Source organism: Citrus sinensis, chromosome 5, assembly GCF_022201045.2.
Source record: "Citrus sinensis cultivar Valencia sweet orange chromosome 5, DVS_A1.0, whole genome shotgun sequence".
Classification (NCBI taxonomy): domain Eukaryota; kingdom Viridiplantae; phylum Streptophyta; class Magnoliopsida; order Sapindales; family Rutaceae; genus Citrus; species Citrus sinensis.
Genome location: NC_068560.1, coordinates 35,972,894 through 35,990,600, shown reverse-complemented (window position 1 = coordinate 35,990,600; position 17,707 = coordinate 35,972,894). Strand labels below are relative to the sequence as shown.

General features: G+C 34.7%; 2 protein-coding genes across 2 annotated transcripts; one reads left to right on the top strand and one right to left on the bottom strand.

The window, feature by feature from the left end:
- Nucleotides 1-4,968: 4,968 nt before the first annotated feature.
- LOC107175414 (patatin-like protein 2) lies at nucleotides 4,969-7,303 on the bottom strand. Its single transcript, XM_052440818.1, has 6 exons — nucleotides 7,026-7,303; nucleotides 6,537-6,718; nucleotides 6,229-6,415; nucleotides 5,962-6,123; nucleotides 5,393-5,868; nucleotides 4,969-5,290 (listed from the first exon to the last, which is right to left on the bottom strand). Exons 1-6 carry the CDS (start codon nucleotides 7,161-7,163, stop codon nucleotides 5,209-5,211), a joined length of 1,227 nt encoding a protein of 408 aa, XP_052296778.1. The 5' UTR covers nucleotides 7,164-7,303; the 3' UTR covers nucleotides 4,969-5,208.
- Nucleotides 7,304-12,973: 5,670 nt separating this feature from the next.
- On the top strand, nucleotides 12,974-16,889 carry LOC102620341 (26S proteasome non-ATPase regulatory subunit 14 homolog). Its single transcript, XM_006473293.4, has 6 exons — nucleotides 12,974-13,223; nucleotides 13,605-13,782; nucleotides 14,493-14,574; nucleotides 15,745-15,921; nucleotides 16,041-16,208; nucleotides 16,441-16,889. Exons 1-6 carry the CDS (start codon nucleotides 13,082-13,084, stop codon nucleotides 16,630-16,632), a joined length of 939 nt encoding a protein of 312 aa, XP_006473356.1. The 5' UTR covers nucleotides 12,974-13,081; the 3' UTR covers nucleotides 16,633-16,889.
- The last annotated feature ends 818 nt before the right edge of the window (nucleotides 16,890-17,707 follow it).

Here is a 17,707-nt window from a genome sequence, read left to right as displayed (position 1 = left end):
ATAGCCAGTCATGTGTTATTTGATGAAACCTCTTTTCTTTACACATCAAATTCAAAATTCTTAACTTCACCATCTAAACCCTCTGATTTTCATTACAGTCTTCTTCAAACTTATACTGTTTCACTTTCCAATAGCAATCAAGAAACCTTTGAAGCTAGCTCTGCAGAAGATGAAGCTCCATCTCATCATTTTAGTGATCATTCCTCACCTAACAGTCATAATACAACCTTTGATGTATCACATTCTCAAATACATCTTCAACCATCTACCATAGTTACTTCACATATACAACAACCATCATTATCTCCTATTCAATCCACACAACCATCCCAACATTCTCTGCCAAATCATCCCATGATTACTAGAGCAAAAGCTGGTATATTCAATCCTAAAGCATTCTTAACAACACATAACAGCCTGGAACCATCCACTGTTGATGAAGCTTTGTCAGATCCTAAGTGGAAAGCTGCAATGCAATTAGAGTTTGATGCTCTAACCATAAATAAAACCTGGACTCTAGTACCTGTGACATCTCAGCACAAGTTGGTTGGATGTAAATGGGTCTTTAGAACCAAGTACAATACAGATGATACAGTTTCTAAACACAAAGCAAGATTGGTGGCCAAGGGCTTTCACCAGACAGCAGGAGTGGATTATAAGGAAACTTTCAGTCCTGTGGTAAAGTCTTCTACAGTTAGAACTATACTAAGTTTGGCAGTGATGAAAGGTTGGAAAGTCAGGCAAATCGATATAAATAATGCCGTTCTTAATGAAGATATTTTAGAGGATATATACATGACACAACCAGAGGGCTTCATCACCAAAGAGGGCTATGTCTGTAAACTCAGCAATGCTCTTTATGGCTTGAAGCAAGCTCCTAGAGCTTGGTATGACAAACTCAAAGGGTGTCTTACAAGCTGGAATTTCTTCAACTCCAAGGCTGATACATCTCTGTTCATCAGACATGACACCAGAGGTATCATCCTTGTTCTTATCTATGTGGATGATATTCTCATTACAGGACCAGATTCTTCCTTGTTGGAAACATTCATCACTAAGTTTAGTAAGGTTTTTGCCTTAAAAGATTTGGGATTGGTATCCTATTTTCTTGGTGTTGAGGTGTGTTATACTGACAATGTGATGCATTTAGCACAAACAAAATACATCAAAGACCTCTTAAGTAGAGCTTCACTGCAGAACTAAAAAGGTTCTGATACACCTTTCAGCACAGGTCAAAAGTTAGAAAAGGTAGCAAATGGTTGTTTGGGGAAAGAATTTAAAAATCCAACTCTCTATAGAAGTATTGTTGGAGGGCTCCAATACTTAATACTCACCGGGCCTGATATTGCATACTCAGTTCATAAGCTCAGTCAATATCTAAGTGCTCCTACACTTCAGCATTGGCTTGCTTGTAAGAAGGTACTTAGATATCTTCAAGCAACTGTCACTCATGGAATATATATTCAGAAAGAATGAGAGCTTGAGGTTACAGGTTTGAATGGGTACTCAGATGTAGATTGGGCTTGTGATACAGATGATAGAAAGTCCATTGGAGCATATTGCATCTATCTTGGCAACAATTTAATTTCATGGTCCTCTAAGAAACAAGTCATAGTGGCAAAATCTAGTACTGAAAGTGAGTATAAAGCACTGTCATCGGCAAGTTCAGAAATCTCTTGGTTGGAATCTCTATTTTCTGAGCTCAACATTGTAAAGCTGCCAACACTAGTGCTTTGGTGTGATAATCAGAGTTCTGGAGAATTAGCTAAAAATCCTGTGTTTCACTCCAGATATAAGCATATCGAGTTGGACATTCATTACATTCGAGATAAGGTACTTCAAAAACAATTAGAGGTGAGATACATTCCTACAAATGAACAAGTTGCTGATGTTCTCACAAAATCTTTATCTCTTCCAAAATTCAGCTACTTCAGGTCCAAGCTCAATGTCATTAGCAGACCCTTGAACTTGAGGGGGGATGTTAAGGAAGCTCATATTTGCAGTCAAGCAGAAGATCACAACAGCTTCTATAATCAGTTGCAAGTTGATGACATGTACTGCCAGCTGGCACTAGGTGGTTATGTAGCTGCTTGTACTCATGCACGTGATAAGTTTGTTAATCAATTTATAATTAGTTAGTTAGTTTTGTAATCTTCAGCTGAGTAGTTACACTTGTATATATATGCTTGTAATCGTTCAGTAGCAACTTAAGCTTGAGAAAATAAAAGAAGAAAATTTTTCAGATCTCAGTTTATTTTCTTATTAGCCAAACACTCATTTTCTGTTCTTTAACTCACACAAACTATCCGTTTCAATCTTGAGCCGTCTGATGCCAAGGTCTCAAGCAAGGAGGATGCCTTGATATAAGCCCCACAGCTTAGCCAACGTAACAGAACAAGAGCCAATCATCATTCCAAAACCTGAGAGCCAACGACCAGAGAAATCGCGAATCACCCCACCTGCTGTCGAGACTCCATTAGCCTTATGAGCCCCATCTATATTCAGAGTACACCAAGGCCATGTTGGGGGATCTATCTAATCCATTGTGTAGCCCTTATCTTCCCCGTGACTAGAGGATGGTTTTGAATCTTACACATCTCAGTCGTGCGCAGGGAGACATCCGCCATCAAAGCTCCAGAACCCGTAGAGGTTTGATTAAAGACAAATTGGTTCCTCCAATACCAAATCCTCCATAGACCAATACCAAAGAAAACGGACATGTTGGCTATGTTATTAACCTCACTTTTGTCTTCAATATTCATGCAAAGCCAGTTAGTGAGATTGGGAGAAAAAAACGGACTCTACATGAAAAAGTTGGAGGTATTATTAGCTGTGGAATTATGTGAGTTTGAGAATGAGATTGCAATTATACGAGAGTTTGTAGGTTTTTTTTTTCTCTTTCAACGTAAGGAATTTATGATCTCTTATGATAAAATAATAACATTAAGAAGGAAATCAAACTTCAGTGTCTGAAATTTGGATCGGTATACGTGGGGACAATGAGCCAGCAGGTGGAGGGCTTGTAATAATGATGAAAATTTTCAAGAAAATGAAGGTGAATGCGATTATCCCACTGGTGGAGTGGAGTTGAGAATTCTCTCTATATATACCTGCAGCTTTCATGGAGTTTCAGCCTCAACTACAGTATATTAATTCTTCCCTATTAGTTCCATTTTTTTTTTTTGTTTAAAGTTACGAGTTCTTCCACTACTTGAAATCATGAGCGACTCATGAAACGGTCAAAATCAGGACTAAATTAAAGTTGATCCCCAAGTGAAACACCACGGCTTTGGTGTGCATATAATCGGTATCAAATTATGAAATGATAATTTTGAAGACTAGGTTGATCATTCACCGAAACATCACTGCTAATTTGGGTCATATTGAGTGACGATGATCTGTGTTTGTCACTCGGAGTAGGTAATTGATTCAGAATCAAATTAAACCTTGAAAGGAGTTGTTGGCGCAATAAAGCATGTAATGGAAGCAGAACAAATGCATACCGAAAGTGGAATAAAAACAACTTATCCAATGTTAAATCAATTCTCGCATTCTCTCTAAAGAAGCCAATGGATTTCCACATTACAGACTTATTTCGTTGATGTGTATTGCTTCTGGTTCTTTGTTTTCATTTTCTTGCGTTATTACTTTTCTTCAATGCCTCTATGTGGTGTGAGGCTCATTTTATTTGTCCTAATTAATACGTTATATTATTTGCTATCAAATCTTAATAAATTACCGAATCATTTAATACACAAAAAAAATCTTAATAAATTACCAATGTATTAAGGTTTAAAAAAACAACAATTCTCGCAAACACACCATTGCACCAGCCAGCTGTGGCGTAGATCCTCCCTTGCCAAACAAAAACAAAATAATAGATATTTTTTTAATGTATTACTTATTTACAATTTTAACTAATATTATAGATCATTTTATTTACAATTTTAGCGAAAGTGAAGAATTTAAAAAAAAAAAATCAGTACCAATTCATTTGAGATGAGAGATTATAATAGATTTGCAAGAGAATAAGAGATTTAATAATAAGTAGTGGCAATTGGTTAATATTTATACAAAAGAGCTTTGATGCAAACAATAAAATTTTCTATGCAAATTAATGTAAAAAGGGGGGGGGGGGGGGGGGGGGCTTGCAAATTGTCTAGAGAAATATATCATATATTAACACTTCATATAAATAATCATCAACGAATACGATAGCTTAGACTGACTCTACCTTAATTATTGCAACAACCCCTATGGGCTATGATTATTAAGAGTCATCGTTCAAATCTCTTTCCCGAAAAGCGATGTAATGTTATACAATATGGTAGCTTACAAATACTTCTGTAATATTTGTCATAGGATCACGACAAAGCAGTGTCAAAAGCCAATTTTTGTTTTTTTTAAATGGAGGAGCGAGAAAGCGTCAAGGGGAAATGTATTGGACGCTACTTTCTCATTCGTTTCTTCTCATATGTATGTTTTAATTAATTATAATAATATAAAAATCCAAGTAACAAGTATTGAACTAATAAAGAACAATGATCAACAAGCACCTAAGACGTTCTCATTATTTCGAACCCTTATATTATTAATTTAAGTATTTTGTCACCACATATAAGATAAGCACATAGTTAGCTGGCTATTCGACAATCTGATCAATTGATTTTCTTGAGCGAAATTGGGAAAAATTATTGTTGACCCCTATTTTTAGCATAGCATCCTAATATGTCAAAAATACTCAAAACCCCAAGTCGTTGCAACATTAATGAAGTATTAAAAGCGAATAGAAAAGCTTTTTCATGATCTTTATCTACAATGACAAATTGAAAATAATGTGTACATGCATGTATCGCAAAGTCAACGGGGCAATGTCATTTCTTTGTGAAATTTTCAAAATCTAAAAATCACAATAAACAAGTGAAAGGAAAAGTCACAATACAATAGATATTTGTATTGAAAATAATATTGAAGGAACAAAGAATTATGAGTTACAATTCCGTGTCTCAGGCACCGTATCCCATTCAAATTTCATTGGGGGGGGGGGGGGGGGGAAAGAGACAATCAGTAGCTAGTATAGGATGAAAAATCAGCCTTCCCCGTAATTTTATTTTGACAAATTGGTCAATTATCACATAACACTACAATTAACAACATTTAAATGAATTAAAAAATATATAATCCTTTGTGCTGGGCGATTTATATTGTTCAATTGGTGGCTTTTGCAACCTTTCCTTGCGGTGATCTCATGTCACGAATCCGCTTCTCCTTAGAAAGATCTTTTGCTAGTCTGCAAAATTAAATAAATAAAATAGAAAACATGAATTAGTATAAACATACACTAATACACACATGCATTGAGATACATGCTAACTGATTAACAGTTACGTACCTTATGAGAGCCTCGTCATTAGTACCCTGACCACAAGGCTCACATAGTCCAGTTTCGAAATTGACCTTTGTAACTGGTTTCTTCAGCAGTCTTTCACCAATTCCCACAAGACTCTCGAGGTTCTTTTTGGTGGCAACATCAACTGAAGCCTCGTCTCCAGTTAGTGTATCATCCTGGATGCGAAGATAACCGTTTTCAGAATGAAGGGCTTTAAAAGCAGTGGAAATGTGAAAGTCCGTCATGTCGCTGCTTGATTGCATGAACACATCCACCAATGGAGTCGAACTTTCACTCGACAACCAACCCAACACACCCCACTTAGCTGCTTTAATGGCGTCGTACTTCACTTCAGTTTTTGGCGCACCAGTCCCTAACGATATCACCAGAAACCGAGTGTAATCCATTGCGTTGATTGCATAGTAGTCAGAACTTCCCCGATTGATTTCTTTGGTTACCTCGTTCAAAGCAACTAGAGTCTGAAAATTATACATATATTATATAAGTTTTCCATCATTGGAGAATTTTTCAATAATTAATTAATTAAGATCGATCGAAATATATAATTATACCGGATTGTTAGCGGCAACGCCACCGTCAATGAGATCAAAACTTCTCACTTTTCCTGTGCAATCTTTGGTTTCAAACGAATGGGCTGGAAGATAAGTAGGGGCGGCTGAAGTTGCAACGCAGATATCGGAGAGTGAGGCATCTAGGCTGGGATTTTGCTTCATCTGATAATTAAATCACGAGGAACACATGCAATCAAGTTAGAGCTTAATTATTATAATGCTTTTTTTTTTTTTTGGAGAGATAGTGGTGAAGTTTTATGTATGGACCTCGTAGCTGGAGAAGATAGTTGGCTGGAGATTTTTGATGTCAAAAGTTGGAATCACAACGTTTGTCAATGTCTCGTGCAGCTTTTTATCTCCTAATTTTTCCTTCACGAGGCGATGTAGATATTTGCCATCATATTTTGGCCCAGTTAGAGACTTGATCAGCTTTGTAGCAGAACCAAAGGGGCAACTGTAATACATAAAATAAGGAAAATATATCAATCGAAATTAAAAAGTTTTTTTTTTTTTGTCTTTTTTCTTTTTCCTTTTCCCCCCTTCTCTTTGCCACACATGTGTATCAAGATTGTTACCTAGATTGGGGAAAGATTTTAGGGCAGTGATTCAGATAAAATTCCTTGATATCCTTAGCAGCAAACAGGGGGCGATTTTGCTCATTTGGGGCCGTTAGCATAGCGGTCACAAGACCACCGGTGCTCGTTCCTGAAATCACATCAAAATAGTCTGCAATTCTTGCTTCCTCTCCGTCGAGTTTCTGTTCAAATTTCCAAACAAAAATCATTATTACTCCATAAATCTACACATCCCAATTTTCTTATCCCAAAATACTATTCCATATGATGTGACAATCATTAATTCATTAATATGGATAATATAATTAATTCACTTCAATTTTGTAAAGAATTACTAGTCAATCAATGAATGATATATCATTTAGAATAAAATTTGAGATGTTTGTCATTACTTATATCTCTTAAGTATTGATACATGAAATCATATATAATATGCGAGCATGCTTATGTTGTAACCACATAAGTACATACTAAATCTATTAATACTACCTGAAGCTCAGACTCTAGGAAGGCAAGGATAGTTGCAGGGATGACTCCTCTAATTCCACCTCCATCGATGCTAAGAATGGTGATAAGGTTACCAAAAGTTGGAGGTTGTATCGGTGATCTTGGAGTTTGAATTTCCATTAGAAAAACTACAAGGTAATTCAAAAAGGAACCAGGGATATATGGATTAAGAAAGAAGGAGATCGTTCAGCTAATTGAAGTTTTTGGAGCCTTGAACTTGAGTGTCTCTGCTAAAATGATGTTGTAGTATTACGAATTCTTAAGGAAAGGCATGCGCTGTATTTATAGTCCTCTGCTTCGCGCAAAATTGATTTAGTTTTCAAGCGACTTTTCTACACTTTGACCCAGTATTCGCAGCTTCTCGGATGGCTTCAGTTCACATTGATCCAAATTCTTTCGGTTGCCTGGACTTGGATTGAGTTGGACCAAATATTCGAGTCCAAGAGGGCAACTGAAAATATATATGTAGAGAAATAAAATATACGTTAATGGAGGGTTAAAAGCACCACGTTGAATAGGTCAAAAATAAATCATTTAGCCGTGGGTCTGGGTTAAAAATAACTAGTGGATGATGAATTTGGGAATATCCCAGTTACAATTAATCTCCAGGCAGTTGCATTAACATGACTATGAAAGAATCAAAGCAACGACAAGAAGTAACTGTCTGAAAAGTCATCCAGTAAAGAAGACCAATTATATGTTAATGAGTTGACAAGTGAGCTGCCTTTCGCAGTTATACCAAGTCTCGAGGACGAGAATGTTTCCTCCGCCGAGGTACATTCAAAGAAAGCGCTTAATTTTTTTTTTTTTTTTCAAATTTTTAATCTCTAAGGTTATGTTTGGGAGTTAGTATTAAATATGGGATTAGATTAACTTTGTGATTAAATATTTTATCTCATTTTTAGCTACTTTGCTTGGATTGGATTAGATTAGGGAGGACTAAATTCTTAAATCATGAGATTAACAATTCCAATTTATAAGTGGGTTTAGATGGAATTAGAATAAGAGAAAAAATTTTATTCATATTTCTTTCATATATAATACTATTTTTTATTTGTAAGCTAAAGTTTAATTAATTAATTAATTATTTTATTCATGATTTACTTGAATTTATATTTTTTTTTTATAGTTTAATTAAATTGGTACTTTTACTCCAATAAAATTAACTATTTAATAATTTGTTACAATAATTGATTGTATTAAATTTAATAATCACCAATGTAATATTAAAAATAATCATGGAAATTAATAATACAAGTAAATAATTCGTTTTATATATACATTATTTCCTAACTTTTTGATAAAATAAAATAAATGTAAAATATCTTATAAAAATTAATCAAATAATTTAAAAAATTATTAATTTATATTTGTTTATTATAATTATGACTATCCAATGATTAATTTACTACATATTTAATGCTCTTGTTAATTACCTTTAAATTAATTTTAATTATTACTCTTTAACATTCATAAATATTTTTTTATATTTAAATATGATTTAACATTGTTCAATATGATATTGTACCAAATATAATATAGTATATAATATAATCCAGTTTAATTCAATCCAATCTTAATAATTAGTTCAGTCTAATCATTCGTTGTCAAACGATAACCTAAATTCTGATCGTTTGCAATTAGTCTGGCATATCGAATTGAGACAAGGTAATGTCAATCATTCACCTTATTTTTTTGTTCTATTTTCTTCGTTATTGCGGGATCATGCACGACTGTTAAACCTGTTAAAAAATTACTACAAGTGCCAGTTTCGAGCAGCCGTAGGCGCGCGGATAATCTTATATTAATCATTGTTTTATCACGTGAATTGAATTAATGGCTTGCGTTTAGGGGTTATAGGGCCGCCGCCAGTTCGGTCGTTATCCTCTCCTTAACGTCCTGGGAAGAAATAAATTGCTTAAACAATAATAATATAATCTAATCATAAATTATTATACAATCTCTTTCCTATAAATTAACAATCATGCATTTATTCATATGGGTTGAATGAAGGAACTGGCCGAAAAATAAAATAGTCATGAAAATAGTTACATGGGTCCTGTAATACTTTTATTCAGCTATAATTTATTATAAACGTTTGTGCAATTATTTGTAAATATAGCGCTATTTTATATAAGCGCCGCCTCTCACATAATTTAATGAATTTGAAAATTACATCCAGCGTATGCGTTTCCTTTACTTGGGTTGATGCTTGTCTTAAACATTATTGTTAAATTTTTAATAATAATAATTACAGAATAAAAAAATATTCACTAAAAATAATTTAGAGTATGGTGATGGTATATTAGTTTTTATAAATAAAAAAAAATGTTCATTAAATGATACACACTTTTTTCTTCTATTTGGAAATAATTCCATATGAGATTTTATGTTAGCGAATATAAATTTATCATCTACGGTTTGATTGAGTTGATGGACACCTCTTTTTCCCGTCTTTAAAATGAGGGTTCAAATTTCCTCGTATGTGTAAAAGCATATTTATTAATTAATTTTCTGTTTCACATTTTTAGCTTGAATTTTAATTTTAACAAATCAAAACCTACATTAGAGACTATATTTACTAGTATTAGTGTTGTGCCATCTCAAGTAAAATTAAAAGAAAAAGTGCCAATAACTATGTCCTTTTTCTTATATGATATTTTATATATTTTAAGAGATCATTCAGAGCTTAATAAGCTTAATACGGAGAGGAAATCTAATTTAATAAACCAGAGGCTTTTTTATTTTTACTTGTTTAGTTGTTTCTTATAATTTAAATTAATTTTAACTATATTAACACTTCCCATGTTTTTTAATATTAACTATATTAACACTTCCCATGATATTGCTTTACATCAATTTTCAATATTCTATATTTCAGAGAATTGTAAGCTTTGTTCGGGTTTCTGCAGAAGTGACTAACAAAATAAAGTTAACGAGAATTAACTTGATTAGCTAGAGATAATGAGAATTAAATAAAGTTAATTTGCAAAACTAAAATGGTATAATTTAGGAAGCTGATCAATTCTCTTGTACAATGGCTCCAATTATTTAAATATCGCAACAAACTTATCTGGGACACTCCAACCTACTTAATGCTCCGATGGACGACAAGTCGTGTTTAATTAGAATATGATCCAATGACCAGTTCTCTACCTTGTAAAACCGTGCATGACATTGCGCTGGTGACATGTGATTCACATCTTATTAATACAAATCGTTGGAAAGATAATTTTATTAATGCTATTCATGAAGAGAGTCTTTGGCCTGCCTGATCTCCGAGATGCACTTAAATTAAGATACCACTATAAAATTAAGTTGTAACTTCTGAATGCAGACCGAATTATTTAGACTTTGCTTTTTTTTTTTTTTAATGAACATAGAATAAATTAATGTAAGGATAAATACTTATTTAGTCCATATATTTTGAGTTAAATGCCTATTTAATCTTTATATTTTAAAAAATGTCTTAAGACATCCTTTTCATAATTATATTATAATCATACCCTTACTTTTTAGCTTATTTTGCAATAATATCATTGCAACAATACTTTTGGAGATATTAAGAAAAGAAAAAAAATATGAATTTATCAAATTAGCCTAGAAGTAAAATAATAATAAGTAAAATAAAAATTAGTAGTTATTATTCTACTTTAGGATTAATTTGGTAAATTTATTCTTTTGCAAAAAATTATTTGTAAGATTGTTGCTAGAAACATTAAACATTGTTTTAAATTGGCTTGTATTAATTTATTTATAAATAATAATTAGCAAGATTATTGCAAGGGTATGAAAAATATCATTTGTTTGATACTGATATTTATTCATTATTTGCTAATAAGTAATTATTGGTTAACTTGTTAATTAACTTTTTTTTATAGATTAAAAAATTAATGTGAAAAATATTGTTCTAAACATATTATTGTAAAAATAAAGAAAAAGTAAATGTAAAACTCTAATATATTTAAAAGTAAGGATATCTTGAGGAAAATTTCAAAATAAAAAGACTAAATAGACACTAAAATTAAAATATAGGGATTTTGTTTAACACTAAAAAACAGCTAAAATTCATGAAAAAAGAATAAGTCATTTTTTCTACTTTTTATCAAAATTGGAATTAGTCTAATATTTATTTTCAGGATAAACCATAATATTTAACATCAGTAAAATCTTATCTTTTACCCATTTTTTCATCCCAAAACTCTAATTAAAAAAAAAAAAAAGATGAAGAAGAAGTTGTTGCCTAAGGAGAGTGGCATTTTAAGTGTTTATTTAACTGACCACCTAAGCTCGAATCTTTAAAAAGGTAAGAAGATTAAATATGAATTTTATCTTTATAAACCCCTGTACCATCATATATATAATATATTCTATAATGCAAAAGGAAATGCTAACTTCCAGTACACAATTTATCTATTTCGTACCATATAAAAATCCAATATTTTTGTCGTCTCTATAGCTAGTGAATTATCCATTGTTTAGATTTATTATCAAATTAAAAAGAATTTTATAGTATTATTTTGTTCAGCTTTATATCAAAGAAAAATATTGTTGTAGAATAATAGCTGGCAAAGGTCAAATGCTGTTATGATTATCATTATTCTATAAATTAAAAAGAAATTATGGTTATCGTAATGAAATCATCTTCGAAGAAAATGAAACGATTTCAACAGTCTAAAACGTACTGCAACAACCTTATACAAATGCAGCGCTGCTATATACCACGGGTCAAGCCCCGAATATTGTGAAAAACGATGTCATTTTACTCTGATGCTTTTCCTTTTAATTTCAGCTGGGCAGCACGTGTGCGAGCATTCCATATGAAATTAAACGACGTCATTCTGCTTCAATTCATTCCAAACCAAACCACGTCACGAGCATATGCTTCGTCCTTTTATTTGCTTTCAACCACTTATTAAGAGTAAGAGGCCCTCTCTCTCTATTCAATAGGTGGAGTCGTGTCAATGCATCCCACCATGTCGATGAAAGAGAGAGATGAAACTTTAAGGGGGGAAACGAATTCAAGGGAAGGAGAGTTGAGAATCAACGGCTAAAAGGAAAGCAAAGGATAGTCTTTGCTATGCCAATGTCAGCAAGCTACTCTTTCTACTGTACCAGCTAAGGAAAAATGGAAAGAAAGTCAGTCCCGAAAGTTGGAAGTAGATTCTTTCTTTAATTGATAATGTCGAGGCAGAGGTCCAGGCTAGACCTTGGAAGCCGAGAGTGGAAGCAGATCAAAAGAAAGATAAGATTAATTTTTAGTAGTGAAGGGTGCAGATGAGCGAGAAGAGGCTATGAGAACAACCCTTTGACTGCAAGAGATCCCATGAAAACGATTTTGATATTGAAAAAATTGAATGAAGGCAAGACAAAGCATTTTCTTTCTATTGGTGATTGCAAATTTTGTGGATGTAAGAGTAAGAGAGTGCGTTTCTATTTCTGTGGTTCGTCAAAAGGAAAGGAAAAATGTATTAAACAGTGTTTTTAATTTAATCAAAATGGTGCGTTTTCAATTCGGGGCACGAGTTGGGGTTAAAGTCGGGGAAAATCGTTTTTTCCATACAAATGTGGCAAGAGCCAAACAGCTAAAATAGGGAGAAAAAAGAAAAGAAAAAGTTAAAAATAAATAAATGAAATAAAAGCAGAAGTGTGGCCGTTGAAACTTGAAACCTTAGCCGTTCAGAGTTAGGAGCCCAATCAAATCCAAGCCATGCCCAAGGTAATCCGAATTCTAAAGGCACCCCTATTTGTTGAAACTTGAAACTTTGCAACCCAACTTGAAACTTAAGCCGTTCAGAGTTAGGAGTCCAATCAAATCCAAGCCAAGCCCAAGGTAATCCGAATCTAAAGGCACCCCCATTTTTCCTTCATTCACACCCACTTTTTACAATATAGGCACTCCTGACTTGTCTTGCTACAAAAGAAACGCACCCAACATATAAAAATATCATCGCCTGCCTTTCCCCGGAAAAAAAAAAAAGAAAAAAAAAAAATAATATCGACGAGAAGGTTTTGAGGAATTGAAAAAAAGCTAGAACATGTCAGGTATGGAGCGATTGCAAAGAATGTTCGCTGGTGCCGGTGGCGCCTTGGGTCACCCGCCACCAGACTCCCCGACTCTTGATTCATCGGAGCAGGTCTACATCTCCTCACTCGCGCTCCTCAAGATGCTCAAACACGGTAAGATTTGAGGAATCCATTCGTCTTTTGGGTATTAATTTGTGTTCTTTTTTACTTTTAGACCCTCTAATTAAGCCTAAATTAGGGTTTCATGTTGTGGTTCGATTTTAAAGTTTGGTTGTTTCAGCTATCTAACAGATTTGTTAATTTCAACTAATGTCTCGTGTTGCTTAGCTCAAATTTTGGTTTTTCTTCTTTGGGTTCAGATTATATGTTTTGAGGTTTTACTGAGACTTTTTAGATATATGTGCATTGTGAATCATATGTAGGTTTTTTTTGCCTAAGTTTAATGGACATTGACTTCTGGTTCATGCAGATTAAGAATTTGGAGTGAGGTTGTGTAATGCTTTATTATTTATTATTATTTTGTGTGAATTACAGGTAGAGCTGGTGTGCCCATGGAGGTCATGGGTCTGATGCTGGGAGAGTTTGTGGACGAGTACACAGTTCGGGTTGTTGATGTGTTTGCTATGCCACAAAGTGGAACTGGTGTTAGTGTTGAAGCTGTTGATCATGTGTTCCAGACTAACATGCTTGACATGCTCAAGCAGACTGGAAGGTATCTTCCACTAATTCAAAATCTATTGGTTGATTGATTTATATTTGATTTGATTGATTTAGTTCTTCTACATGTATGCTTGTTTATCTCTATTATGAATGGCGGGATTATATATACCTTCAAAACTGCTGCATATTGCTGATTCATTTGAAAAAGTACTGGAAAACATTGTTGAAGACAGCAGACAATTATGCTGGAAAGCCAGGGTGTGTGTGACCCTGCACTAGTCGATGATAGTCTACTCGAAAATTGAACAGTGTGGAAAATCTGTTGTACTTCATTAAAACAAATTTGTATCAGAATGCAATGTTATTACTTCTTATTACTTTGATGGATAAAAATAATTGCTATTGTGATTGATTGAATTCTGCTATTTGGAAACTTATATTACACAATTGATTGGATAGAGGGAGCTGGCTGATTAAGTTGAGAAGTATAAGGTAAAAACTGATGTGTTAGGAGACTTAAGGTTTGCACACATATTATGAACTCATGTCGCTCTCATGGAAAAAAAAAAACACCAATGATTGGACACTCACCTTATTTTGTTCCTATTGCATCGTTATGGCATCCTCAAACATAATGATTTGATAACTGACATATGTTTCTTATCATTTTGCAATATAAAGCCATAATTGCGAACTTGGCTCATGATCTTGTGTTGTTCTGTATCTGGTTTGGCTAATCTATTCATATAATTGGTGTTGCAGACCAGAAATGGTTGTTGGATGGTATCACTCACATCCTGGATTTGGTTGCTGGCTCTCTGGTGTTGACATAAACACACAGCAGGTTGTATTTTATTTTCCTGCTTCTTCATTACCCAGGCTTGATTAGGGATGGCAATTAAACCCGGACCCGGATGAACCCGGAAAATCCGGACCGGGTTCAACCCGCACCGGAGTAAATAAAATCCGGTATCCGGATTCAATATTTTCAACCCAGACGTTTCCGGGTCTAGATCCGGATTCGATAAACCCGCAAATCCGGAACCCAGACCCGGATAAGTTTATTTTAATATTAATTTTTAAATTATTTTGATATAAATAGAAAATTCTAAAAAAATCAGCCCTAATGCCGATATTCACAGCCGTGGCTACCAAACCAAATCCAAACATTTCCTCTCTCTCTTCAGCCCTTCCTTTCATCAAATCGTCGTCGTCACTCATCATTGCTTCACCACCTTCACTGTGTTTGTGTTCATCGTCATCATCAACCATCGTTTGTCCAGCCATGTCATGGTTTTGGCTGCCGTTTGTCCACCTTCGTGAATCGGGATCTCGGTTTTGGTCGCTGCACTTCTAACCCCAGTTGTTTTGCATCTAGAAACCTAAAAGTTGTTGTGATTTACTCTCGGATGTTCATTTGTTATTTGGAGAAAAAAACTTCAGCCGCCATTTATGCTTTCCCCTTTTCTTGACCTAGCCCCACAAAGCCCAATTTGTCATCATCATCATCAAGACACCATGATTATGTTTGATAATTGAATTTGTGTTGTCTGATATCTTGGGTTTTATTTCTTTTTTTTTTAATTTCCATTATTGGTGTTAATAGATTAGGGATTAGAAAGGAGTTCACTGAAGAAAGAGATGGAAAGATGCATGTCGTTAGGAATCACCCGGGTTATAAACCCGGAATCCGGGAACCCGGATTTTTCCGGGTTTAACCTGAACCGGACCCGGGAGAAAAATATCCGGGGTTTACATCCGGGTCCGGAACCGGGAAGCCCGAACCCGGACCCGGATTTTGCCATCCCTAGGCTTGATTCATGTCATTCAAAGAGTAGTATGTAGTGGAACTTGATCTATAATAGAAACTTTCTGTGTGGAAGTAAGTTCTTTCTGGAGGAAGTTTACTTTTAGAACTATGATGGCTCGATTCTCTTTTGAGCATTTTGGAAAATAAACTTTTTGTCTTTGTCTTCTCTTTTGCGTGTTTAGTGATACTAATATTTTGACGCAGAGTTTTGAAGCTTTGAATCAAAGGGCTGTTGCTGTGGTTGTGGATCCAATCCAGAGCGTGAAAGGGAAGGTAGTGATTGATGCCTTCCGCTTGATTAATCCCCAAACCATGATGCTTGGCCAAGAACCACGGCAGACAACTTCCAATCTTGGTCATCTTAATAAGCCATCCATCCAAGTGAGTGTTGAATAGATGGTGCCATTTTTATGCACACAGATGCACATGCACCTGCAAATTCCAAAACCTATTTTCCTGTCACATTTTGATCTTGCCTAATATTGTTTATTTTGTTTTAGGCATTGATCCATGGCTTGAATAGACATTATTATTCTATTGCCATCAATTACAGGAAGAATGAACTTGAAGAAAAGATGCTACTAAATCTGCACAAGAAGAAATGGACTGATGGATTAACACTTCATCGCTTTGATTGTCATTCCAAAACCAATGAACAGACTGTCCAGGTCGGTGAAGCTTTCATCAAATTTAATAGATGCGAGAGAGATTATAAATATTATTCTTTGCAATTTTTGAAATGTGAAAGCTTTGCTTTAGTTAGTTTTGTAATCTTTTAGTTTAGTGATTAAGTTTTGCTGGTGTTGGAAGGCTGTATTTGGATTTTAAGTTAGGATGTGCATTCTATATGTAGTCAAAACTCATGGTATCTTTTTTTTTTTTTTTTTTTGGAATGTGCAGGAGATGTTAAATTTGGCTGTCAAATATAACAAGGCAGTTCAAGAAGAAGACGAGCTGCCGCCAGAGAAGCTGGCCATTGCTAATGTGGGAAGGCAAGATGCAAAGAAGCACCTTGAGGAACATGTCTCCAACTTGATGTCCTCAAACATAGTTCAAACTTTGGGAACCATGCTTGATACAGTCATATTCTAGATGTTGGTTTGTTTTCTGTAGTTTCACTAGCTTCACTCTTGTTTGACTATTTGTATGGCATTTACAGTTTGAATTTGTGCTTTATAATTTAACATTTTAATTCTGAAGGCCTATCCTTTTGTCATGGATGTGCTGGTTTGTGCTGAAACGTAGTATATGATTGTGGCTTACTTTTTATGTGGTTGGACAATTCATTGCTGTATTTTGCACTCAATTTTGATGCTAGGCAATGCAAAATAGTTTTGAGTTATAATTTAGTGTGGATTTCTTCGCTTTAAGAACTTGATGCACAAATAGATAACCATCTGCATTTTGAAAAAAATATGTGGACATTCCAAATCCTGATGATCTTCCAATAGCCTATAGAACCAAATATTAAGTAAACAAAAGAAAGGCAACGGTTATGAAGTACATACGCAGAGGATGCCGCTTTTTAGAATCACATGCTAGTGGGGTACTGGGGTTATTAATTCCTGACGAGGAAGTATTGTTTAGAGAGTATTCTACGGTTTATGAAAGAAGCTAGGCGCTTGACCAAGCTCTTAGCCTTGTCGGAATCGGGATAAAACCTCCTCCGGCTGTCTCCTCCATCTCCACCTTTCTCAGCCATCCACTGTTTGCCAACTTTTTCATAATAATCCGTAAGCATATCTTTCGCAGCAGCAACAGCAACAAGCACCTTATCACTGGCCAACCCACAAACAGGTTAACACGCGGATCATCCCACCCTTTTCCTGAACGGCAAACATCCATCAATTGTCCACCATTTTTTTTTTCCGCCAAATTCATCTGTTTCCTCAATTCCAATCGGCTCCTTTCCCCAGAGGTGGGGATGAGTAGAGCCAAACACCAGAAACCTTCAAGTCCGAACCCACGTGGGAGCGCATGGCCATGTGATGTAAAATGTTAGCTCCGGCACTATCAGCCATGAAAATCACTCTGCCAAAATCAACATAGTCTTTGAGCCAAGTTTCATTGGCATTGTTCCTGAATAGCTTCTTGCAAAGGGGCTTCTGCTTCCAGACTTTTATTAAATGAGAAGAAGAATTAGTAGCCGGCTATCAAGCTGCCGGTT